Raw genomic sequence first — 24,571 nt, 5'->3', positions numbered from 1 at the left:
GACTGGGCCACCCCCCCTCCCCGATGCGCGCTCCGTTGAACTCCCGTGCCGGATCCGTTGTCCGCAAGTCTTTCGTTTCGTTCGTGAAGAGTCGTAAACAGGAGGCGCGCTACTCCTGCGCTACGAGGCATCGAGTCCACGATGCGTCCAGCGGCGGCCGTGGAGTGGAGCGCACCGCGACCCGAACCGGGCACACTCCGGTTCGAGCCCCGCTCGCCCACGCGCGGATTTCACGCACGGTAATCGCGTTGTGTCTGGGCCCTCCGTTCACGGAACACGGGCAATGGTTGAAGTGTGGATAAACAACCGCAGAGCTGACACGGCGTGCAGCAGCAGGAGGAGGAGGAACGTCATCCAGCGGTGGATTGACAAAGGGCTGATTTCGATTGAAAGCTTTCGTGACTGCAGGGATTCATCTTCTTGGTTCTTTCGGTAAAGTCACGTAGAAGGGAAGTAATAAAAGTAAAACATTCGGACGCTGTCTTTCCGACAGCCCTGTTGTTCAGCTGAGGACGGCTGCTTGCGTTGTGGCCGAAACGTCGTAAGAATTTTATTTTATGATGTTTTATTATTATTATTTTATTATTTCCCTTCTACGTGACTTTACCGAAAGAACCAAGACAAAGGGCTAATTGTCATCGTAATATTAACAGCTCACACGGTGCGTGTGTGTGGATAAGAATCGTCGCTTTCGTGCCCGTTTTGTGTTCATTCCTCCAGGCACTAGACGCCGCTATTTCGGTTCGCCGCAACGTGAACGAGATTTGGTCAACACAGTACACGTAGTGCATCGGTAGTGGCGCGCAGATACAACGGAAGGAAACGGCGACAACTAAACGAGATCGACCGATGGAACAGCTGTCCGGCGACTCGCGCTTATGAAAAATGTCCACGTGAGAAGCCACACCTGATGAGCCATCGTTCGTTCGTGGCCGGGTCCACTTGTGGGAAGTAAAATAAAGTAGTTTATTTCATTTGTGTGCGTATTTTGAAGTGATGCGTTTACATTTCCTACACATCGCACTCCTATCGTGTTTTTTGTATTTGATGTAACCTTCTGACCTGTGAAGCAGAGCTTTACAGCTCATCGGATTCTTCCAGGATAAATTAATATTCTGATTTCCTTGAGACACTATCACATCCCGACTGGCAGGATTAGCGCGTGATATTTCACGGCACGTGTGTATCATTGTTACGCTGCGGGTCGCTTGTGTAGTCGGAGAGGCTTGAACCCAGTGTGCTCTTCATTCATTTTTCGCCAATAAGACAGCATCGGTGTGATGTCGGCCACGTGCTCGGGTTTGACAGCACGATCTCGATGGGTTTTTTTTTGCCTCTTACGTTTTTTTTTACCGCATGAAAGACCGCGCCGGATGTCCCGCAGCAGTTGCAATGAAGAACGCCGCGTTGAGCGAGGGCATTTAAGGTTCCATTCAATCGCTTACAACTCTTAGTAAGTAATTATACCTTGTCGGTGTGCCAGCGATCTGCAACTAATGTATCATTCACTCTGTGGGTATGATCCGGGGCACAGCCATTCACAACCGCCATCCCTTCAACTCTTGTGGTGAGTTGAGCTTCTTCACGTGTTCTGAGTTTGTGATGATCATGAAAATATACCCAGTAAACGTAGCACTTGGGGCCAACGGAAAGAGGTTCTTTACTTTTCTGTAACACACTCTGGAACTTTTCCGCAGCGCACTATGCACTGATTGCGAAGCACTGCTAGATATTGATGTGGTTCGCTATCCGAAGGATTTTAGTGGTGGTAGTGGTGCTTACATTTCACTTGTAATGTAATAGGTTACTGAACGAATACAAGTTCACCACACTTTATTATATTAAAAAGTTAAGGTGCGGCATTGCAGGAATACAGTTATTAGGTATCTGTATCCACATCTTCAGTGCTTTGTCATTGTAATAGATGATGACTGCCGTACAGTAATTGTCGACGATAATGGTGATGCTCTTCTTTTGTATTATGGGAAAAGCTCACAATGGAATGTCTATATTCTTGGTTCTTTCGGTAAAGTCACGTAGAAGGGAAATAATAAAATAATAAAAATTGAACAATAAAATTCTCACGACGTTTCGGCCGCAACGCAAGCAGCCGTCCTCAGGTGAAGAACAGGGATGTCCTAATTAGCCCTGTTCTTCACCTGAGGACGGCTGCTTGCGTTGTGGCCGAAACGTCGTGAGAATTTTATTATGTTTTATTTTTATTAGTTTATTATTTCCCTTCTACGTGAATTTACCAAAAGAACCAAGAATATGAATCCCTGCAGTCACGAAGGCTTTAAATCGAAAAAAAAATTTAATGTCTAGTTGTGCTATCCCTACCACAACAGACCTGCATGTGCAGGTCAATGCGATACGTGCCACCGTCTGGGACTCGTGGCCACAGTCGCACCTGGGGGCATCCCTTATCTGCCACTTGTGACAGAGGTGGCCGCATCGCCAAGGACCAATGCTGTTAGGATGTTCATGAAGTGTCGGTTTTTGACGTTGCCATTCCGTAAATGCCGATAATGGGTTGGTACCAGCTGCATGGATATTGGCCGCTTGTTTTCCAGAATGGCCGGTAATGATTTTCACCGCTTTTGTGTTTGATTGTTCAGGTGTTGGTGGATGGGAAGGTCGGTGTTGCTTCTGTTTTTTTCTTCCCATCTCTGGTAGCGCTGCAATATCGTGGCGGATGGCAGGTGGGAGTCATTCAGTTGCAGTAGAATACTGTAATTGTCAAAGATGATGTTGATGATGGCAGTGATGGAGTAAATGGCTTTTCTCTTTTGCAAGCAGGTGACTGGAAGAGGCCCAGTTCAGCCGGGTTGAGCTGTTCTTCTCTTCCGGTAGCGGGTAATGGATCTGCTCGGGTCTATGGAGGCCAATAGAGACGCAGCAATGAGCTGTCGAGAGAATGCCCGAGCGGCTCTGAGTAGAGGCGACACGAAGCAAGCGAGAAGATTCATCGACAAGGCCCAGCAACTTTACCCCTGCGACGAGGAGGATCATGGTAACTGCAACCACGCACCCTCCGTCGTCAGAATTTATCGCGAAATAGCGGAGGGCTTCATCTTCTTGGTTCTTTCGGTAAAGTCACGTAGAATGGAAATATTCAGACGCTGTCTTTCTGACAGATCTGTTCTTCACCTGAGGACGGCTGCTTGCGTTGTGGCCGAAACGTCGTGAGAGTTATTTTATTGTTTTATTTTTATTGTTTTATTATTTCCATTCTACGTGACTTTACCGAAAAAACCAAGAAGATGAATCCCTGCAGTCACGAAAGCTTTAAATCGAAATTTAGCGGAGGGCTCTTTAAGGCAGCATGACCACGGGAGCCCCGAGTTTGATTCCCGGCCACAACTAAGTTGTATCAGAGTCAGTCATGCCCCCCCCCCATCTTCACCAACCCTCACTGACCAGTGTGGTGAAGAGTGGTAAAAAAAGAAATCCCCCGAACTAATGTGGCAAGGGGAGGCCTTCATCCATTAGTGGATTGAGAATGGCTTGAATCGTTTTTATTTTTACCTTTTTGAAGGCAGTGTTCGTGATTCATGCGTTTATTTATTTATATTTGTGTAGAGTAGGCCTAATATTTATTCCTTTTCCCAGTAAATCCTCTTACGTACCTGGAGGATTTTGCTTATAGACGTTTGGTACATTTGACAGGTCCTTTTGTATTTGGGGGAAAGAGGTTTGAATAAAATCTGTGAAAACTGAAATATGCACCGATATAATTTCTGTGATTACAAACTCGTCCATTTCCATCTCTATCCCCTCTCTCTCCCCCTATCTCTACCCCCTTCTCTCTCCCTATCTCTACCCCCTTATCTACCCCCTCTCTCCCCCCCTCTCATCTCTCCCCCCCCTCTCTCTCCCCCCCTCATCTCTACCCCCCTCTCTTCCCCTATCTCTACCCCCTCTCTCCCCCCATCTCTTCTCCCCCTACCTCTACCCCTTCTCTCTCCCTGCTCTCTCCCCCTTTGTCTTCTCCTACATCAACATTTGCTGCCCGCCCATGCTGCTGGCACACTTGGACTACTCCGAACGAGCTCGGCACCACGACTCTTGTGCCCCGCCCACTCACAACTTTAGCTCGTCCATTCATGCTGCTCCACTGCTCTTGCGCCCATTTTAGACCTTTATAAGCAGTTGCAGTTAGAGACTTGCCCCCCTTTTTTCTCTCCGCCTGATGACGACCGCTTGTGTTGCGATCGAAGCGTCGTGAGTTTATTGTTTTTTCATATATTTTTTATTTTAAAAATATTTTATTATTTTTATTACATTTTCTATCTACGTGACTTCACCGAAAGAACCATAGAATATGAATTCCTGCAGTCACGAAAGTTTTAAGTAAAAATTTAAACTCTTCCGTTATTATTACCTTCATTGCGATCACTGGCATCATCTTCATCATCATCTTAGCCATCACCTTTAGTGTTTTTCATTCATGCAGGGAAAGCATAAACCAACTCTTAACACTTGCTCACGAAAAAAACGTATGAACCAGAAAAGGCATGCAGGCTAAAAAAAGTGTAATGATACTGGCGGTGACAGCGCATTTGCCACTTTGTTGCGACGGTGTGTGGTTCAAGGACAGCGACCGTCCTGGTTAATACTGCAGGTGTGTCCACGACAAGGACACGCCTGCTAAACAGGAGACGTGAGCAATTCCATGGTGTCATTTGAAAAAATTGCGGGCTTGCTGACATCGCGGTTTAAATCTTCCCAGTTTGATAAATGCCACGCATAGTACCTCAATGAGGAAGTGACAGCAACATGGTCCCCCTCCTGGCAGACTCAAGTCCACTTGCAGGACCGGTGTTGCATTCATTTTGCACTGCACAGGGACAGCTGCCTTCGGGTGCCCCCTGCCACAGGGCACCTTTGTGATATACTGCGTTGGAGGCGCAGTATAAAAAATAAATGATGATGAAAAATATGATGTTGATGATGGAGTTGTGACTGCTGGTGGCAGCTCACGTTGTACAGTGGGCCGATTTATATTTGAGCGGAGACCAGAGATCTCCACGCCTCGTGTGTTGGCCTCTCGCGCAGAGCTGCTAGCCTGCGTTAACAAGCATGAAGAAGCCGCAGTGATGTTGAAGGACGTGGAGAGGTGAGGGCCACACATTTACGTTTTTGTTAAATCCTTTATATTAAGTTCGCTTGCTTGCTTAATTGCGTGCTTGCTTGCGTGCTTGCTTGCTTGCTTACGACCGTGCAAATCTTTCGGTCGTTTTTTAACCCACTTCCCGTGATCCAATCGAGTTGACATTTTCCACACAGACTCGTTGTGCGAGACAATTAATGTTCGTGAAAAAAAAATTCCCAAAATTTTACACTTTTTAGGCAAAATTTTTGTATTTTACATATATTCAAATAGAACTCATTCATGGCTTTGGCTGAACGTCACAGTGTAAGAGCCCAGAGCGTAACCCCTCCACAGGCTGTGGCGGAGTAGCGCAGTTGGTAGCGCCCTCGCTTCCCATGCCAAAGGTCGCGGGATCGATCCCTGCGTCCTCCACAGGCGAATATATTTTTAAATCCTTTATATTAAGTTCGCTGCCACGCATATAAAGGATTTATAGTGAAAAACTTTGTTTTTACGGGTTATACTTAGTTTACTTTTTGTTCTTCCACCACAGCGCACGCTGGCGTTTGAATTGGGTTTTTTGTTGTTGCTGAATGGGCCTCTACAATTTTCATCAAGTAGTCTTTGCAAAAACATTTGGCAGTAGCAGTTGTTTAAAAGGTCCGACGGTCAAAATCAGCCCAGACTTTGCACGCTTAAACAAATGTTGCTGAAAAAATGTGGTTCACAGTCCAAAATGTAACGGTTTTTCATTTTGCCACTGCTGAAAACAGGTCCTGCTCCATTCATTATAGCACGTGACGATTCTCCATGATTGCGTTAATTGCCAAGATACAGAGTTATACGATGAAAACACATTATTTTATGACGTTGGGGTCTGGAAGGCCCATATGCAGATAGACACATTTTACAACGAAAGGTGGACTTGTAAAAATAATTTTGTTTTATTTTGCATCATTCAAGCTGGGTGCATCCCATAATGCTGTACGTTAATGTTATAAATATCAAATCCTTGTCAGTTCATTATACATGTATGATTGTTTAATCTCCAATTTAGATTTCCTTCAAAATGCTATTTTATTTTATGCCATTGCTTTTGCCATTTTAGTGATCCAGGTCACCCTGGGAAATGAGACTCTCCGAGTCCCTTGAGTTCTAATGTGGCTAAACAATTGCAATTTTAGCTTTAACTTGCAAAATTGCTGGCCGGTATTGTCTTCCAATGGACAGGATATGCAATGCGTGTAGCTACTATGAAGTGTTGGAGGTCCAGTCTGCAGCGTCGACAGAGGAGATCAGACGGGCATTCAAGTTGCAGTCTTTGAAAGTTCATCCAGACAAGAACCACATGCCACGAGCTGCGGATGCATTCAAAAGTAAACAAGCTACGCTTTGTCTTTCACAAAAATCTAAATCCATTTATCACAACGCATCCGTGCGTTGATTCTTTAATTTGTTGATTACTCCTCAACTGTACGTTCCACGTGTGCTCTTGGCAAATTGTCACAGAACTCTAGACATTGCAATACAGAACTCTCAGCCAAATGTCCTTACCCTGCACCTCCGATTCGCACGGTTGGCGACGCACGGTGTGAAAGAATTTCGACAGAAATGCATACAACTGTGCAAACACCTCGTGTCGCAGATCGCCCTTGGAACATGATGCCACGGGAATAATGTTGGTGCCACTTCGAAAGCCTTTGTATCCATGTTAGGGGCACACTTCTCCTATAAGTCCTGCAAAGAGAGTTCACGTTATGGCAATGACACCAACGTGTCTATAACCCTGAACTGACATATTCCAAATGGAAATCCGAATGTAATAATACGGTTATTTTTAAGCCATCATTCGTGGTCTGACTGCGACTTCTAGATTTGAAGCTTTCGTGACTGCAAGGATTCATATTCTTAGGTTTTTTCGGTAAAGTCACATAGGTAAAAAATTAAAATTAATAAAAGTAAAATTAAAATAAAATAAAAAATCACGACGTTTCGGAAGCAACACAAGCTTCCGTCTTCAGGTGGAACAGTCACAGCACGATAGCTGTATCAAGTGACTGCGACTGTCAACTTCCTATACTTAATAAATTGATGTAATCATAGGCATCTGCTATGATTCAAACCCAGCATCTCCAGCAGTACCCCCATCTGCTCTGTCTCTTACTTGGTATCAGCCACCCACACCATTCAGCCACCTCATGGGCACTGATTATATTGAGCCATTATCCAAACACTTTTGTCCTTACACCTGGCAATAGTCCATGGTGATCCATGCTCAGGTGTGCTTTCATAAATGAACTAAGCAACAAAAAGAATGTACTTCATTTGATTCAAGCAAATCGAGTTTAATCCTCTAGTCAAGAGGAATTCGATATTCATGTATGTGTTTGAGAATGTAAACTGTGGACCGATTTCAACTTCATTCAGTCTAATCAGCAAGACGTGGCATCGTACATCATTGCCACTCGGTTACATAATTCCGTGAGCACGATCCCTTGCTGGTGTGGAAGGCAAAAGTTGAGCATGAGCACATCTGTTAGACGAACCTCTGTACGTGACTGTGAACCAATCACGAGTGCGATGCTTTGCACAAGCAGCACAGCTGCTTTTTGCATATTTTCAGTTTTGTGCCTTTTAAACTCTTTGCAAGTCACGCCCATTTCCATGCTGCAGACACAATGGAAGACAACGGCCCTGTCAGACATTGTCCGTGCCTGCAATGGTTTTCTAGAACTCAACAAGTCTCACGAGGTGCTCACGGATGCGGCAGAACGTGGCAGATACGATCTTGGGTGGCATACGTTCGCCTCAAGATGCAGCGACAGCGACAACGCCGAAGACAGCCGCCCCTTCCAACGCAGCGCGAACCGCCACACGTGCTCCAGCAACAGTGACGGAGACGTGCCATCATCCCCACACAAGCCGTACCACTCATTTACAAGAAGGGAATATGGAGCCAAGACCGTCAGGGTAAGTTTGCTGCAGAGCGTAGTGATGTGCAGAGCAATTTGGTGACTTAATGACAGGATGTGGCACGGTGTCATCTTTCACTATACAATACAAAAGCAATTTTCACAATGTGACTTATCGCTATATCAGTTTCCTACGTGTGCAATTGTACTTGGGAATGTTATTGTATAATTGCTGTGCGTTGCTGTACCTCCAGTACCTCCAGTATATAAAGAACGTTGACATAAAAGTAATTAAACTGCGGTCCACTCCACATAATCTTGACAAGTATATTAAGCATTGCAACTCCACAATCTACAACGCTTAGAGTGCAAATGCTGTCACTTACTTAAGCAAATAATTAATGAAGCAAATGCATTTACAGCGAACACATCGAGTTCATGTAACTATCATTCCGTAAATTACTCTGGAAAACATTTTGCAGAGGTGCTGCACCATGACGTCTCGCGCTCAGTCGAATGTAGACTACGGTTGTTACAGCTGATTGTTACTACTTTTAGTTCTTTCGGTAACGTCACGTAGGTAAAAAATGAAATTAAAATAAATTAAAATAAAATAAAAATCACGACGTTTCGGAGGCAACGCAAGTCTCCGTCATCAGGAGGTCTGATAAGCTCCGCCCCCCTCTCCTCCCCCTTAACTTGTATTTAAGAGCTTGCATCTTGAATCCATGCCTCACTTGATGCAGCAAATCTGGCTGTGACGGTCCCACCTGATGACGGAGACTTGTGTTGCCTCCGAAACGTCGTGATTTTTATTTTATTTTTTTAAAATTTGAATTTCATTTTTTACCTACGTGACTTTACCGAAAGAACTAAGAGTATGGATCCTTGCAGTAACGAAAGCTTCAAATCTATAACTGATCGTTACTGGCCCCTTTCCCCCCCTCTGCCAGTGTCGAGTGCAGAAGTTTTGTGCCGATTTCAACTGGATATTACTTGGCCTTGTGGTGGTAATGGTGGCGAGCACGATGTATCAGATATCCTTATACAAGTGGTCTCCGAAACTAAAGATGCATATATTTCGGTGAGGCCATTGATAACGACGAAGGCATTTGTATTTGTGACTTTGACCGAAAGCAGTGGAACATCACTGCATGTTAGAGAACTACTTCCAGCCCCGTCCACTTCCCCCCCAGCCTCGCGTCTTCTCTCCCCTTAGCGCTCACGCAGCGCTCCCCCCCCCCTCTCTCTCTCTCTCTCCCCCCTTGCCCCTCCCCCCTCCTTACCTATATAACCTCTTGTCACGGCAGCTCTCTCTCCTACTTCAGCGATTTTTTTCTTGCCGTGGTTTTACCAGCTGATGAAGATTGCTTGTGTTGCAATCGAAACGTCGTGATTTGTTTTATTTTATTTTATTTCTAACTACGTGACTTTTCCGAAAGAAACAAGGAGTACTACAGAACTACTTTTGAAGTCTCTTCCATTGCCTCTCATCCACACAAGGTGGTACTTATTCTCAAATGCCTTACCGATAGACAATATTAATTGCATGCCAAAAAGGAACACCTTATCCTCAGAGCTGGAATTGAGTCAACTTTGGTGAAAACCCCTGGTGATGTTTTCTTTCTGCAGTTATTGTTGACACGGCTGAAACCACCAAGTTTCTCCACTTTATAAACTGGTTTTATCATTGGCGTCTAAAACCCAGATTTAAACCCAGGCTCTCTGCAGTGCTGACTGGCAGTGTGTCAGCCGCCTGAGTCACCCAGCGAGCTGGATATTGCACAACTTAGTGGGCAGCACAATACAACTCTCTGTTGTTGGTGGTTACCAAAACACGAATGTTTCCATACAGGATACGACTTACTATGACAGCTATAGGTAAGAAATAACATGTTGTAGCTATTAGAAGGGCAGAACTTATTGACATATATCCGTTCGGTTGATGAGAACTGATGAGGATTAATTATGGTGATGTTACAAGGTTTTGGGAGGAAAAGCAGTCGTTCACATACTGCCCTGTGAACCTGGCCACGTGAGTTAGATTCGCTGCCACAGCTAACATTAGCGGCAAGTAATATCTAACGTCCCCCCCCCCTGCGCCTTCTTCTCATTAACCCACATTGACCAGTGTGGTGAAGTATGGTCAAATAACTGCCGTGACCAACATTGTGTGGGGAGGCTTTCATGCAGCATTGTATTGAAAAATTACTGCTAAAATATCGATTACAGAAAGTGGCGAGCTTTGATAATTTCGCTGTAGAAATTGGCTGAGATTAATGTAAGTTATACATCAAGGCATGCTTTATTATACACACTCTATGGAGCATAAATGAATTCAGACATGAGCCCGAATAAAATGGAGGAAGACATGTACAGGAAAGCTAACGCGTTTTCACAGCTTTTCACACATTTGAGTTATTCACATTGCAGCTTTAACAGTATAGCACGAGGGAGTACGTGTTCAATTCGTGTAGAAATGAAAACGAATAAAATGTTAGTATTCTTGGGTCTTTCGGTCCAGTCAAGAATATGAATTCCTGCAGTCACGAAAACTTTAAGTCAAGATGTATTAAATGTTAGCTTCAAAAACAAAGTGTTGTGGCAGACTGACCCAAATAGTTACACTTCGCAATGTTTGACTCGTGATACTCTAATCATACTAATGACGTTGCAGGCTCTGAAGAGGTTGAGAATCTCCTTCATGAAGCATGAGCAAGGTGACGTTCTTGTGGTGTCAACTCTGGGTCACACCGCCCCTCTGTGCTACCAGCCTTTGCAACACACACTTCGGTGGCAGAAGTTACCATGCCAGAGTGGGTAAACTCAGAAATACTTCGTTTTTATTGAATACGAATATTCCAGTTACATTAGTAATACCTTTACTATTTTTTTTACTACGCTACGGAAGAGCCAGTATATGATGACAAACACACACACTATCTGGAACAAAATCAGATAATATATAGAACATGATGATGCAATGAGACAATTTGGAATATAACCAAACACATTATCCACAACACTCTCAAGCAGAATATCAAGAACACAAATTATCCTATTGATTTAAAACACGACGACACTTTATGTGCATATGCTTTTATATAGATATTTATATAGATATATACACGAATTACTATGGTTATTATTATTATTAACTGTGTTTTGCATACTTAAGATGTTCACAATTTTCAAGACCTGCATTGTAATGGTGAATGTATATTGCAGTAGATTTAAATTTTTTTATTGTATTATGTAATTGAATAACATATTCTCGACTGCTCTGTGGTATAAATAGGGATTTCCCTTTCTGCCAATAAAACAGGTGTTAAGATGTTCACACACCATTTTTGATACTGGCAAAAAATGGGCCCATAGATATGTGTGGTAACACATTCCTGCGGAGGGAGCTGGTAGGAACGTTGGGTTGCTCGATCAATGGCCAGGGTCAACGGCGGCGTGGTGTATTCCGCAAATATGCGCGACTGTGAGGGCGGGCACAAGCCGGCGTGAGTAGGTTAAACGTTGAGTTTTATAAGGGCACCACGGGGTGACCTGCCCCTCCCCACCCAGCCCCACCCCTCCCACCCCCCACCCAGCCCCACCCTCCCCACCCAGCCCCTCCCCACCCAGCTCCTCCCCACCCAGCCCCTCCCCACCCTCCCCACCCTCCCCACCCAGCCCCTCCCCACCCTCCCCTCCCCACCCAGCCCCTCCCCACCCTCCCCTCCTCACCCAGCCCCTCCCTGCACGACGGACGGACACAATCATCCCCTGTGGGCTAGTGGAACCAGTTTGTTCCTACCAGTATTAGTTGGTGCAGTTATGGGCTTTATATTTACCAAGGCTTGCCAAACAAATTTGAAATTAACATAATTTGCTCTAGGCCAGGGTGTCCAAAACTCGAGTCCTCATAGGACACGATTTACAATCATCGAGCGCGTGCCGCGTGGAGCGAATAAATAGTTGAATGGGAATGGGAGAAGTAAATTGGTAAACGTGGCAAAACATAGCGTGGTTGGTCACGAGGACTGCCGTTTAAGAAACCCTGCTCTAGACTCACAAAATAACAGCAGCGGACTTATATGGTGTTATTTTTGAAACACCGATATGGAAATGCCTGACCACGCATGAGCCCGTGGACATCAGAAGTAATTTTTCAGTTGAGCCGATGGTGCTGCCCCATCCACTCTACAGCCAAATCCTGGCACCCTCACACTTGAGTATTTTCTGCCATTTAATGGGTTATGTTGGAAACATTTAAAAAAAATGCCACTACTGTACGTGATGACGGTTGATCTGTTTACAATGGTGGAATACTGCCTCTTAGTTCCATGTTGGAATAAGTGCCATTCAGAAAGAATGGAGGCCATGTTATAAAAAAGTAAAATATTAATTAGGTTACTCTATATAAATATCTACAATTGTTGCTAAGTTTCATGAAGAGTAATTGAGAAGAAGAGATGCAATTTTCGTCGTAAGCCTCAGTATAAAAACACTCCTCAGGCGTCGAATACAAAAACCTTTTTTTGCTTGTAGGTTTTGTGAAATATTCGTTTTATTCTCTTTTAAGAAAAAAATACAGAGCTCTTTTACCACCATCATCATCATCAGCAGCCATTTCCTATCATCTGCTGGACAAGACCTCTGCACACCATCACAGGGATGTGATCAATTCAAACTGTTTAGAAAATAGTTGCCCTTGAGCAGGACACATCGCTATAATATGGATGATGGTTCAAGAATAACTATGGTGTGGCAGCCAATGAATGGAATGTCTAGAGTGTGTGTCTTATATTCGGAAGATTGCTAGTTAAAATCACAGTTCAGGGCTAAACTCGGCCCTTCACCCCTCTATAGGGAAGTTGTCCGATGAAGAGTCCGGTCCCCGCTATTGGAATGGAGAATGTAGAGAGGGCCCCGTGCTCCATTGAGCAGGGGGAAAAAAACACTTGAGTATTTTTTATTTTAATCAAAATGTGAGAAATGTAGAAAGAAACATGAATCACGTAAGTATTTGAGCAGCTGAATAGAATTCAATGGTCCTTAGTGTATCTCTGTGCATAATGGATGCAAAGCTCCCAATATTTGTTTTAAATAATGCTGGACTGCAGTGATTGAGACTCAAAGTGTTCGTTGAAGCTGCGTTCCCATCAGACAAGCTGCTGGAAAACACGAGTTCAAAAGGACCATAGGCAGATGGAACCAAATGTTGTGTTTTTGTTACTGATGATGAAAGTGCCTGTTGATATTCAGTTCAATGAATTGTCGAGATTGATCGCCAAGATTTGATTCCAAAATCGATTATTATTAGTGGCTAAAGGGACCACGTGAAACACAAAGCAATAATATATAAATAGGAATTGAGAAACATTGATTCCTACACATGAATCTCCATGTATGCGTAAGAGTTTAAAAATCGATATCAATGCACCATTATACGTCTTCTGTTTATTATCCCAATAAACATGTTACTTAAACGTCATTAAATGAGTACTGTATCAGCCGTATAATTTATTCATGTGCAAACTTGCTTTAGGAGAATGAGTATTTTAGAGAAATCTGCCAAGTGCTCATAACCGATTGTCACTTTTCCTGTACCCGGCTCCTGCTGGACCATCTTCCCCCATTATGCAATGGGCAGGCAAAATCATGAAAGCATGGAAGCAAGCCAAAGTCATCGTCATTCTGCAAGCAGGAAAGCCACAGGTTGTTGTTGTCCATCTAGAGGGCCAATATCCCTCTTGTCATCCATCTGCAAGCTTGCCAGACTTGCCTCCATTATCGACCCCTTCCCAACTGGCTCCCAAACAAGCTGGACGTCTAACCGGTCATCGCTGCTGCGAGCAGATCGTTGCCTTCACCTCCCTCATGGAAGATGGTTTTCAGCATCAACAGCCTCTCTGCTGCCAGGAGGCCACTTTCCGGTTTGCCTTTAACGCTGCTAAAACGTGTGCGCCTGAGTGAAAATAGCGGCGCTCGGCGTACTGGAAGAATATTACCGCCGACATCATTTGCGCACGAGAGCACCGCCTGGACGAGGTGGTGTATCTTTTTGTGGGTATTTATCCTGGCGCCACACCTAATCGACGCGATGCTCTGCTACCATACTTTCAAGGTACACGTCGCTGCTAAACACAACCACAAGAGAATTGTGAACAATTTCCTCTCTCAAGGCTCGGTACTAACATCGTCACGAACATATATAAGCGAGCCGCGACGGACATTATTTCGAACGTTCAGAAACGCAGGTGACATCGCCCTTGCTAGCAAAGGGCACACCTGAGAACAGCTAATCTAATGTTATTGGAGGAATTTTTCCCTTTCTGGAGACTCAAACCAAATCCCTCCTAAACCACCACAAGTGCTTTCCACCTGAACAATCATGCTAGGTGGGGAGGGAGGGGCTGGGTGGGGAGGAGCTGGGTGGGGAGGGGCTGGGTGGGGAGGGTGGGGCTGGGTGGGGGGTGGGAGGGGTGGGGCTGGGTGGGGAGGGGCAGGTCACCCCGTGGTGCCCTTATAAAACTCAACGTTTAACCTCCTCACGCCGGCTTGTGCCCGCCCTCACAGTCTGGCATATTTGCGGAATACATCACGCCGCCGTTGACCCTGGCCATTGACCGAGCAACCCAACGTTCCTACCAGCTCTCTCCGCAGGAATGTGTTTTATAACTTTTTCCTTTTAAGAACACAGTGCTAATGATGAGCGTGTCTAGGTTGTTGTTGTTATTTGTGCTTATGCACCTCTGCCAACGCAGGAACAGCAGCATCACCAATTAAGTTTTGCTTCACGGAGTCGAGATGTTAACTACCTCGCCTGGTATGCAGGAGGTCGTGGGTTCGATCCCAACCTGCTGTATATTTGGAGTGTGCGTGTCTCTCTCCCCGTGGTCGCGTTGATATTCTCCGGATCCTCCGCTTTTTTCCCTCCACATTTAGAATCAACATCACGCGTTTAGATTATTTATTTGAGCGGGTCGCTTCTGAAAAAGAAGCTACAAAGCTCTGTGGGCCTTATCTGTGTAAAATAAAATATTTATTTTTTACTTTTATTTGTATATACTGTACATATTTTTTGTTGAAGTGATTTGTTTACCTTTTGCTATACTTCGCACTTCTATCGTGTTATTTTTTTGTATTGTTTGTAGGTTACAGGCTCACAGCTCATCGGATTCCTCCAGTACAAATGCGAATTCTGATCAATCTGATTCTGGACCACACTGAACGACAGCGGTTGCCCTGGTAACCGGATCGCCGTGGCAACCGCGTCGCCACGGTAATCGCGTCGCCACGGCAACCGCGTAACCGCCTGGGTCACGTGGCCCGGAAGCGCCTAACGCCCTTGACCCAAGTACACACGTGTTCGACCCGTGCGCCGACATGGATGTCCTGAAAGGTATCGCTCGCCTCATCCTTTACCTCCTTTCTTTACGTGCGCGCCTACCTCCCTCCCCCCCAGATGTCAGCGAAGTTTTATCGCCTGCCCTTGTGTGTCTGTGTGTGTGCGCGCGGGTGTTTTTAACTGGAAGTTATTTTAGGCAAAGTAAAAAAAAACCCAGCTTGTTCGCGGTCCCGTTGACCGCGCCTCGCTCTAGGCCTGGATTGCGACCACGGTCTTGTCTGGAAACGTTGCCGGGTTGTGTGCGCGCTCATGGATGGACACCGGTTGGCGCCCGATTGATCGCAGTTAGCGTACGTTGCTTGGGACGAATAATTGATTGTCGATGCCTGCACAGCCTGCTTGTAATAAACACACGATAATGATTTAAAAATCAAATGTATCAATCATTATCATCAACCACCATCATCATTACCATCCTTTGCCGCAGTCATTGTTGATTAGATTCGTTCATCGGCATAATTATTAAACCATTCTGGGTTTGCGTTGTCACCATCCTAGACTCACCCAGACCCGCACGTATGCTGGCGAAGAGAGTGGGACAATTGGCACGCCCGTAATGAACCACCTAATTCGATACCCAAACTCCTGACACATCCTGACTTTGACATTTCTCGAAGACACCGGTGGTGGAACCATGAACTGCATCAGAACATCTACAGGCCGATGCGCACATCTCCTTCGTGAATAGAACATTAAAAACTAGCTATAGTGCGACTCTAGCCACGTTACGCCTGTGGACCATGCAGTAAACCACGATAGTCTGCGCTCCTCCTAAGGAGGAGTAATATCACAACTACACGACCTCTCTGCTGAAGCAATCTCGTGGCTAGCAGACCTCGACACTTACATTTAGCTCCAGAACATATTGCCATACCCAAGCATTATCTTAATTTTCTCATCCAGCGCATCATTTTCGGTCATTAGTTATCAGAGGTGTGGACTCGAGTCATGTGACTTGGACTCGAGTCAGACTCGAGTCATGAATTTGATGACTTGCGACTCGACTTGGACTTGCATAACAATGACTTTGTCCCACCTCTGTTAGTTATCCACATCACATCTGGATGACGTTCTTTCCACGCTGTTTGCGTCAATTGATCCCGCTGTCTTCTTGGTTCTTTCGGTAAAGTCACGTAGAATGGAAATAATAAAATAATAAAAATAAAACAATAAAATAATTCTCACGATGTTTCGGCCACAACGCAAGCAGCCGTCCTCAGGTGGAGAGCAGGTCTGTCGAGTAGACAGTCTGTTTTATTTTTATAATTTTATTATTTCCATTCTACGTGACTTTACCGAAAGAACCAAGAAGATGAATCCCTGCAGTCACGAAAGCTTTAAATCGAAATTTGATCTCGCTGTGTCACACCATCTCCTGCACGTGAACTGATGTATCACTGCTCTTTAGTCGCTAATATTGTGAATCCTCTTGTCAATGTGTAGTTTTTGTTGGCGATGCACACGAGGAAATGTGTTGAGCTCACTTGCCATAGTGGACAATCCCAATCGCTAATAATGATGTGGGGGGGGGGGGGGTCCACAACTGGTCTCACTCGTACGTCCTTTGCAAATCAAAACGATTTCAGATTGGAACTGGGCCAAGCTTCTTGGAGTGACGGGTGGCGTGGCGCTCGTCGGCTACCTGGGCTACAAGGGCTACAAGTGTTGCTACGCGAAAAAAGGTGGCTGCTGCTCTGGCAAGGAGTGCCAGGCGAACCCGGGACTGGACAAGGACAACCCCAAGGTGGTTCATGCCATTGATGTGGAAGACCTCGGCGAGAAGGCTGCCTTCTGCCGCTGCTGGCGCTCCAAAAAGGCAAATTGCTTGACATGTATTCCACATTTTTTCGATTTAGAGCTTTCGTGACTGCAGGGATGCATCTTCTTTGTTCTTTCGGTAAAGTCACGTAGAAGGGAAGTAATAAAATAATAAAAAAACATAATTGTTAGGTATGACAGTGAGAATTATTTTAATATGTTTTATTTTTTTATTTTTATTATTTTATTACTTCCCTTCTACGTGACTTTACCGAAAGAACCAAGAAGATGTATTCCACACTCGACATGCGTACGTGACATGGGTGTGTGCCCACGGTTATTGCTTTCTGCACGGGCCACATGCGTTTAACACCTCGTTCGTGTATAAGCATTGTCTGTGGCCTGTAGTGTTTGTGACCTATATCTTATCTTTTATTTACAGAGCGCCTTAGTTCAAGGCGCTTTACATAGTTTAAAAAGTGGGGACACAATTTGAGTTACTTGGAGATGGCAGGGGAGTGCAAGGGCTGAGGAATGAGTAACCGTAACAGAAGGCACGTAGGGGTCACAAGAGGGCATGTCGTGGTAGAATGGTTAGCACACTGGATTTTTACTCCGAGCGTGGCCGGTTATATTCGATCTCCTGATGTAGTCGTTGAAACAGTAAACACGTCTTTTTTTTTTAAATCTCCCCTCCACCTCCGCTCACCCAACAGGATAAAGTGTGAGTACTCCCTAGTTCGCCATGTAGTGGCGGAGGCTCTTGTGCAAGTTGTGGCATGAGCAAAGCACATGTTTAATTGCTTTACCCCGACCTTCTTTATACATTAATACTAATTGGCAACTCTTTGTCAATACATTGCCAGGTGAAGACCTCCCTGCGACATGTCGATCGTTGAGGTTTTTTTTTACCATACTTCACACTGGTAAATTGCGGGAACTGGTGAAGTGGGTCAATATCAGTTCAGATGTGACTCATCACTGATTTTTGCCATGGCCGGAAAACAAAATCAGGTTTTCTGGTGCTTAGCAAAGTGCGCTGACCACCGTGCTACTGCTTACCCACCCTCCCTATGGAATACAGTAATACATCATAACATTGTTCTTCTTGGTTCTTTCGGTAAAGTCACGTAGAAAAAAAAAAATTCTCACGACGTTTCGGCCACAACGCAGGACGGCTGCTTGCGTTGTGGCCGAAACGTAGTGAGATTTTTTTTGTATTCCTATTTCCCTTGTATGTGACTTTACCGAAAGAACCAAGAAGATGAAACCCTGCAGTCACGAACGCTTTAAATCGAAATCATGCATTGGTTTATGAAGTGTGTGAATAAAACCGCAGAGTTCACAGCCAACTAAAGAATATTCGACGTCTGCCAACACATACGCCTGCGGTTGGTTTTGACTTCTGTTGGCCCAAAAACCATTGCGATGCCTGTCTGAACATTCAAGCATTAAAGCCCTTGGACATTATTGGCTTTGTCTCAAACAACCTATACAAATACTTTCTGTGTATATTTTGCATGGGTGGCTCACACTATAGATGTACCTTTTCATGATTTTTCGTTTCCAGGTATATAATGGAATTTTCCGAGAATAGTCGTGTCGGCCTAATTATTTTATTTGTTACAGGAAAATTTGAAACATGTGATAGGTCCTCTCAGTAGCGTTTGTCAGATTTGGCCTTGACTAAGTGGGAGAGATGCCAAACTCTGCTGTTGTCTATTGCAAAACCATGGCTTCTGTTTTTGCTTTATCTAAAATGTTAAATATGCCTCCCTCCGTGTCTCAGCCATTATGGAGCATATTGAAGTATTTAAGCGTACATTTTGAAAACGTGGGAGTTGTGGTGTTGGCGAGATGGAAATTGGCTATTCTTATAGCAAATACAAGCCGGTAATAAACCGTTTTATAGGCAGTTAATCTTTGTTGAAAATTTGTTTTTAATAAAGCTACATTGCATGAGTCACTTGAAGCCTCGCTATGCTTAGACCATCAATTGTGAAGGTACTCAGATTTTTTGGCATTTTACAAAAAATGTCAAACTCTCAACACAAAACAAATAGGAACTTGAAAATTAAAAAATGCCCGTTAGATTTTCCATGGTGCATGTTTACTATCAGATTGTTTTGCTCTCGGTAAAAGGTTATAGATTTACGTAGTTCGTAGTTTATACAATAGCTCACGTTAAGCCCTTGCTCTGCAAGAAAGAAAAATACTCTTATAAGTTCAGTAACTGAAATACTGAATTACAGATAGACAAATTAAGTTTCTTATAATGGAGACAGATGCAGTTTCAACTTAGCTAAGTGGTAAATGCACTAGATTATGAAACCAGTGACCAATGTTCATTTCACAGCCAGAGCGAGTACTAGCGGCAGGTGATAACTGAATCAGTTGTGGGGCCCCTCCCTCCACCAACTTGTACCGACTCATATGGGGAAGCACGTTGAGACAACTTCCACGACCAACGTGGTGGTTGGAGGCCTTCATCTAGGGGTTAATTGACAAGGAAAAGGATTTAGCATTCAGGCAGCATTTTCGTGCCTCGGCAACACACTCCACTTGACACCACAATTCATCTCAAAACCATTACACTGCGCTGCTGCAGTAGAGCCACGGGGGGGACTCCGAGAGGCAACTTTTGACGTTTTAAATTTGTATCGGGTTCCAGCCTGCAAATGAGCATGAGTTTTTGCCAGTGGTGCGGCGACATCGCTATATATGTTTTTTTTCCCCACAATTAAGTAATTAGATTAAGATAAAGCGTGAAATTTCGATTTAAAGCTTTCGTGGCTGCAGGGATTCATCTTCTTGGTTTTTTCAATAAAGTCACATAGAAGGGAAATAATAAAATAATAAAAGTTAAGCAAAATAAAAGAATTATTTTATTGGTTCTTTCGGTAAAGTCGCGTAGAAGGGAAATAAAAATAAAACATAATAAAATAAAATAATGATTTTATTATGTTTTATTATTTTATTATTTCCCTTCTACGTGACTTTACCGAAAGAACCAATAAAATAATTATTTTATTATGCTTTATTTTTATTATTTTATTATAAATTAATAAAAAAATGAACGTTTTCATTTTATTATTTTATTATTTCCCTTCTACGTGACTTTACCGAAAGAACCAAGAAGATAAAGCGTGAAGTTTTATTGCAACGTAAGCTCTTCGGTGCTCACCGTAATGGATAGAAGTGATGTGTGCGTGTGTGCGCGCGCTTGTGCTTGTGCTTGCCTACCGACATCCCAGTTCCCTTACTGTGACGGCGCGCACGCCAAGCACAATGAGACGACGGGAGACAACGTCGGACCTCTCATCATCAACAACAAGAAGAGCTCCGAATGAGACGTCCAAGATCCACTGCAGCTGGGCATGAGTGGTCCGTCCGTCCACCCTGGGAAGAGTTTGGTTATCGATCTGGGTTCATTTTGGTGTAATAAACATTTTTGGGTTAAATGTCAGATATTTGGTGTTTAAAGCGTGCTGCCTCTGATTATTTTATCTGCCAATGAAATATACTGTACAAGGTGTGGACAGGAAGGTGAAAGAGGATTATTAAATATAATACTTTATTCGTATACAGAATTCATTTATTGTTGCATATCCAAGTGCACATATATACGTATAGGACTTAATTCTGCCTTCGGTAACATGATTGTCTTTTAGACAGAAGCCATCTATTTTTGGAAGAAAAAAAAATCTTGGCGGAAACAAAATCATCACTGATATGTGCAATTCCGAATATGTGAAATTAGCAGAATACAATTATATTTTATCATCCCGTTTTCTGGAACAGGCTGTGCAAAAATAACCTGTGGCAAAACGAAGGCAAGCATTTAATGTTTCAGCTGCCATTCATTATTTTTGTGGGAATGCACTAAATTGATTTGAATTACAAATCACATAGCCTTAACTTGTAATTGCTGCAGAGTTAAAATAAACTTAATCCATGACCTCAAAAACGCTTTATGGTAGATATGTAAATGTATAAGGGTATTTTCGATTGAATTGCAATGCTCTGTGTTGATTATTAATAAATAACATTCATTGCAAAATGGGGTTTTCAAAACTTGTCCTGTTCTTTTAAATTTTTGCTTCTTTGGGGGAAACTGCTAAATTCAACTCCTTTAGCCAGCAGCGGATAGATTGTCACTCGTGATATTTATTGTGCATGTGTGTATAGTGTAGTCATAATTCCCAGCAGTTTTACTGATCGACCGCTGGATGAAGTCATTCTCCCACGCTGTGTCGGTAACGGGGGGTTTTACTGAACTTTTTTCTGGTGAGCGCAAGTTGGCGAAAGGGTAGGGGAAGGACTGGTGTACAGATATCACTCATCACCGATTGTATTGTTCGTTGAACTTCTTTCGCACCGTACGTAGCCAACCGTGCTTATAGGAGCTGAGCAATGTTAGCTGTGGTTAGAAATGAACTTGTCTTTACTGGTTCAGAGTGCAGTGCACAAAGCATGGGCGACTGATTTGCTCAGTTAATGTTGATATTCTTGACGATGTGACACCAGTTATAGTTACAAGTCCTGATATTTGCTATTAATGTGGATAATATGAAGATCCGTGGATTTATTAATGGGCATGTACATTGAAGAGTAGTTGAGAGAATCCATACTCGTTGGTTCTTTCGATAAAGTCACGTGGCTTTACCGAAAGGACCAAAGAGTATGGATTCCTGCAGTCACGAAAGCTTCATATAAAGATAGTAAAAAAAATTGTTGGTGTATTTTCTTAAATCGTATTTGCACGCAAGATTCAATGAATGATCCATAGTGTAAGGATTTTAATCGATGAAAAGAGGAACATCTGAATTGGGCATGTCGTGGGGAGGGAATGAGCTGAAGGAGGTGATCGATGGAGGATTCTTTGGGAAAAGACCAAGAGGAAGAAAACGAGCGGCGATGAAAACGAAAAAGGAAGAGCGCGCGGACAGATGTGAGCAGCACAAGACAGGCAGATGGAGGAGATTATTGTGTCTCTGACTGGTCTATGGACAGAACGCCAAATGAATGATCTGAATGCATGCCTAGTGTGTATGTCGATGGCTGCAAAATAAAAAAAATGACTGAAATGTGACTCCATTTGAATCCCAACAGGTATGGCCAGACCCAAGTCAATAAACGCATTTTCCGTCTTGGGTATATGAGGGTGCACTTGCCACTATTTTTCATGACGAGATATAAATGGGGCATATTGTCAGAGGAGAAGGCTTGCTGATGGAAGCTCGGAAGGATGGGGAAAGGGTCAAGAGGTTGAAAAAGAATGTGCCGTTGGATAACTTGAAGAACAGAGGGTCCACGCGCTGAATGAAAAGGAACATGCTGGATCAAACTGGACAGGGGACGTCAGTCTAGAATATTCCCTGAGGCTGATAACTCAAAGTTTGCATCCCAATATTGGAAAATAGCAGCCATGCCTCCTGCAGTAATGCATACGTATGTGGATTATAGGTAGGGATTATAGATGTATTGAGAACTGCTTTGTGTCTTTAGTTGTGTTGTCCTTCCCCGCACCTCCGATTAGCGCGGTTGGCTATGCACTGAATAGTATTTTTTCCTTCCTCTCGATCATTGCCCACATCGTCGAGAATGCCCCCTTATGAATCTGCGATTCTTATTCTACCCCTGCTCAAGTCCAGGCTCAAGTCTTTTGAATCCTGCCTTCGATTGACTCCTACTCTTTGAACCGTGGCTTAAGATGCTGCTGCGTTTTTACGTGGTATAATTCCTAATTGTGCCCATCAGAAATATCAGAAGTTAGAAAAGCGATATGCGGGATATGCATTCGTAAGAGTGGGATAAAGGATATAGAGGGAAAATCACAAATGTGCGGAGCGTAGGTGGCTGTGCTGAATATTCATGACGGTCACTCCACAGACTTCAACCCCCATGTGACACAAGACTAGAAATCTTACATTCTTACAGTTAATTTATTAACTAAACATAAACACTTCAGAGGGCTGTTTTCATTAGTAGATTTGAGGCAGCGAGTCTTGATTGAATGAGCTTGTGAGTTGAATTTGGCCCATGGGCCAGATTTAGAACATAATTTATGCAACCAGTTTAATTTACGGAACCAGGAGATGATTCTGTCGGTAAGGAATGGCGATGTAATGGTACATTGCGCATCTCAAAATGGGCCATTGCTCACATGATTAACTTATTCAATATAATTATTATGTTATAATGATGTAGTGAGTTTATTATAATTTTGTACTCGTAACACATTCCTGCGGAGGGAGCTGGTAGGAACGTTGGGTTGCTCGGTCAATGGCCAGGGTTAATGGCGGCGTGGTGTATTGTCGCAAATATGCCCGACTGTGAGGGCGGGCACAAGCCTGCGTGAGTAGGTGTTGAGTTTTATAAGGGCACCACAGGGTGACCAGCCCCTCTCCACCCAGCCCGACCCCTCCCACCCCCCACCCAGCCCCACCCTCCTCACCCAGCCCCTCCCCACCCACCCCTCCCCACCCTCCCCTCCCCACCCAGCCCCTACCTGCACGACGGACGGACGGACACAATAATCCCCTGTGGGCTGGTGGAACCAGTGGGTTCCTACCAGTATAAACTACAGTATGCATCATGGGTTACATTGAGAGAAAGGTAAAGACGCAGCCCTGCAATGATCTATTCAAGCCACTCCAGAAGAGACCACTTGAGAAACCTCGGGAGAGACCCTCTGGAGAGTGTTTTTGGCCAAGTTTTCCACGCTGGCCGTAAGTCGTGAAAGAGGTACGAATATCCACACTTTAACCCACCACGTGACCTGCTGTTGAACCGTGGTGCACCCATTGATTGCACGTCCAGTGTGCTAACCATTACGCCATGGCACCATCTCTTTGTTGCATTACAGATGCCAGATGCTTGGCTGTGAAAAATGTAAACACACTCGGTCAATTTTTGTTGCTATCTATTGATAACGTAGGTTCATATGAATTGGGCATTTGCCCAATGGTTCACCCGTGCAGTGCAAAGCTATTCAAGTCTGAACGGCGTTTTGTGCTTTTTGAGCAGCTTTTGGGACACGCTGCTTAATGCCCCATGTGCCCCAGCTTAATTATGTCTTAAGCTTTTATGAGACCCTCTATAACCTTTTGAAGTTGTGCAGAACGGGCCCTTACTTTCTTTCACCATTGGCTTCATAGGCACAATGAGGTCTTTAATACAGAACAGCTTTGCAGGATATCAAGAGTTTTTTTGTACTTGGGACTGTCTTGAACTATATTGAGGGGAGCAGTCGTGCAGTGGTTAGGGTCTCGTTGCCACACGGAGGTTCCTGAAGGCGTAGGGAATAATGGCACTTGGGGCCCGTTCATTCCACCATTCAAAGGCCCGTTGTGGAGTCCTGCTCTGTGTGAGGACCATGGCAAAATGTTTATTTTGCCAACC

The 24,571-nt window shown here is 44.2% G+C and overlaps 2 protein-coding genes across 5 annotated transcripts; both read left to right on the top strand.

Moving 5' to 3' along the window:
- On the top strand, nt 1–15,214 carry LOC144934120 (dnaJ homolog subfamily B member 14-like). 4 transcript variants are annotated; one of them, XM_078859569.1, is made up of 8 exons: nt 1–239; nt 2,800–3,013; nt 5,059–5,119; nt 6,326–6,471; nt 7,827–8,065; nt 8,961–9,091; nt 10,685–10,727; nt 15,156–15,214. In XM_078859569.1, exons 2-7 carry the CDS (start codon nt 2,860–2,862, stop codon nt 10,689–10,691), a joined length of 738 nt encoding a protein of 245 aa, XP_078715695.1. In that variant the 5' UTR covers nt 1–239; nt 2,800–2,859; the 3' UTR covers nt 10,692–10,727; nt 15,156–15,214. The 4 variants fall into 4 exon arrangements, with proteins under 4 accessions (XP_078715695.1, XP_078715696.1, XP_078715693.1 ...); XM_078859570.1 differs by lacking the exon at nt 15,156–15,214 and having other exon boundaries at nt 8,973–9,091; nt 10,685–11,539; XM_078859567.1 differs by lacking the exon at nt 15,156–15,214 and having other exon boundaries at nt 10,685–11,539.
- A 47-nt stretch (nt 15,215–15,261) lies between these two features.
- Nucleotides 15,262–21,263, top strand: LOC144934121 (CDGSH iron-sulfur domain-containing protein 1-like). Its single transcript, XM_078859571.1, has 3 exons — nt 15,262–15,403; nt 16,996–17,225; nt 20,422–21,263. The coding sequence occupies exons 1-3, from the start codon at nt 15,388–15,390 to the stop codon at nt 20,515–20,517; spliced, it is 342 nt and encodes a 113-aa protein (XP_078715697.1). The 5' UTR covers nt 15,262–15,387; the 3' UTR covers nt 20,518–21,263.
- Nucleotides 21,264–24,571: the final 3,308 nt, after the last annotated feature.

Source organism: Lampetra fluviatilis, chromosome 9 (genome assembly GCF_964198595.1).
Source record: "Lampetra fluviatilis chromosome 9, kcLamFluv1.1, whole genome shotgun sequence".
NCBI lineage: Eukaryota > Metazoa > Chordata > Hyperoartia > Petromyzontiformes > Petromyzontidae > Lampetra > Lampetra fluviatilis.
This window is presented reverse-complemented; position numbering and strand designations above follow the sequence as displayed.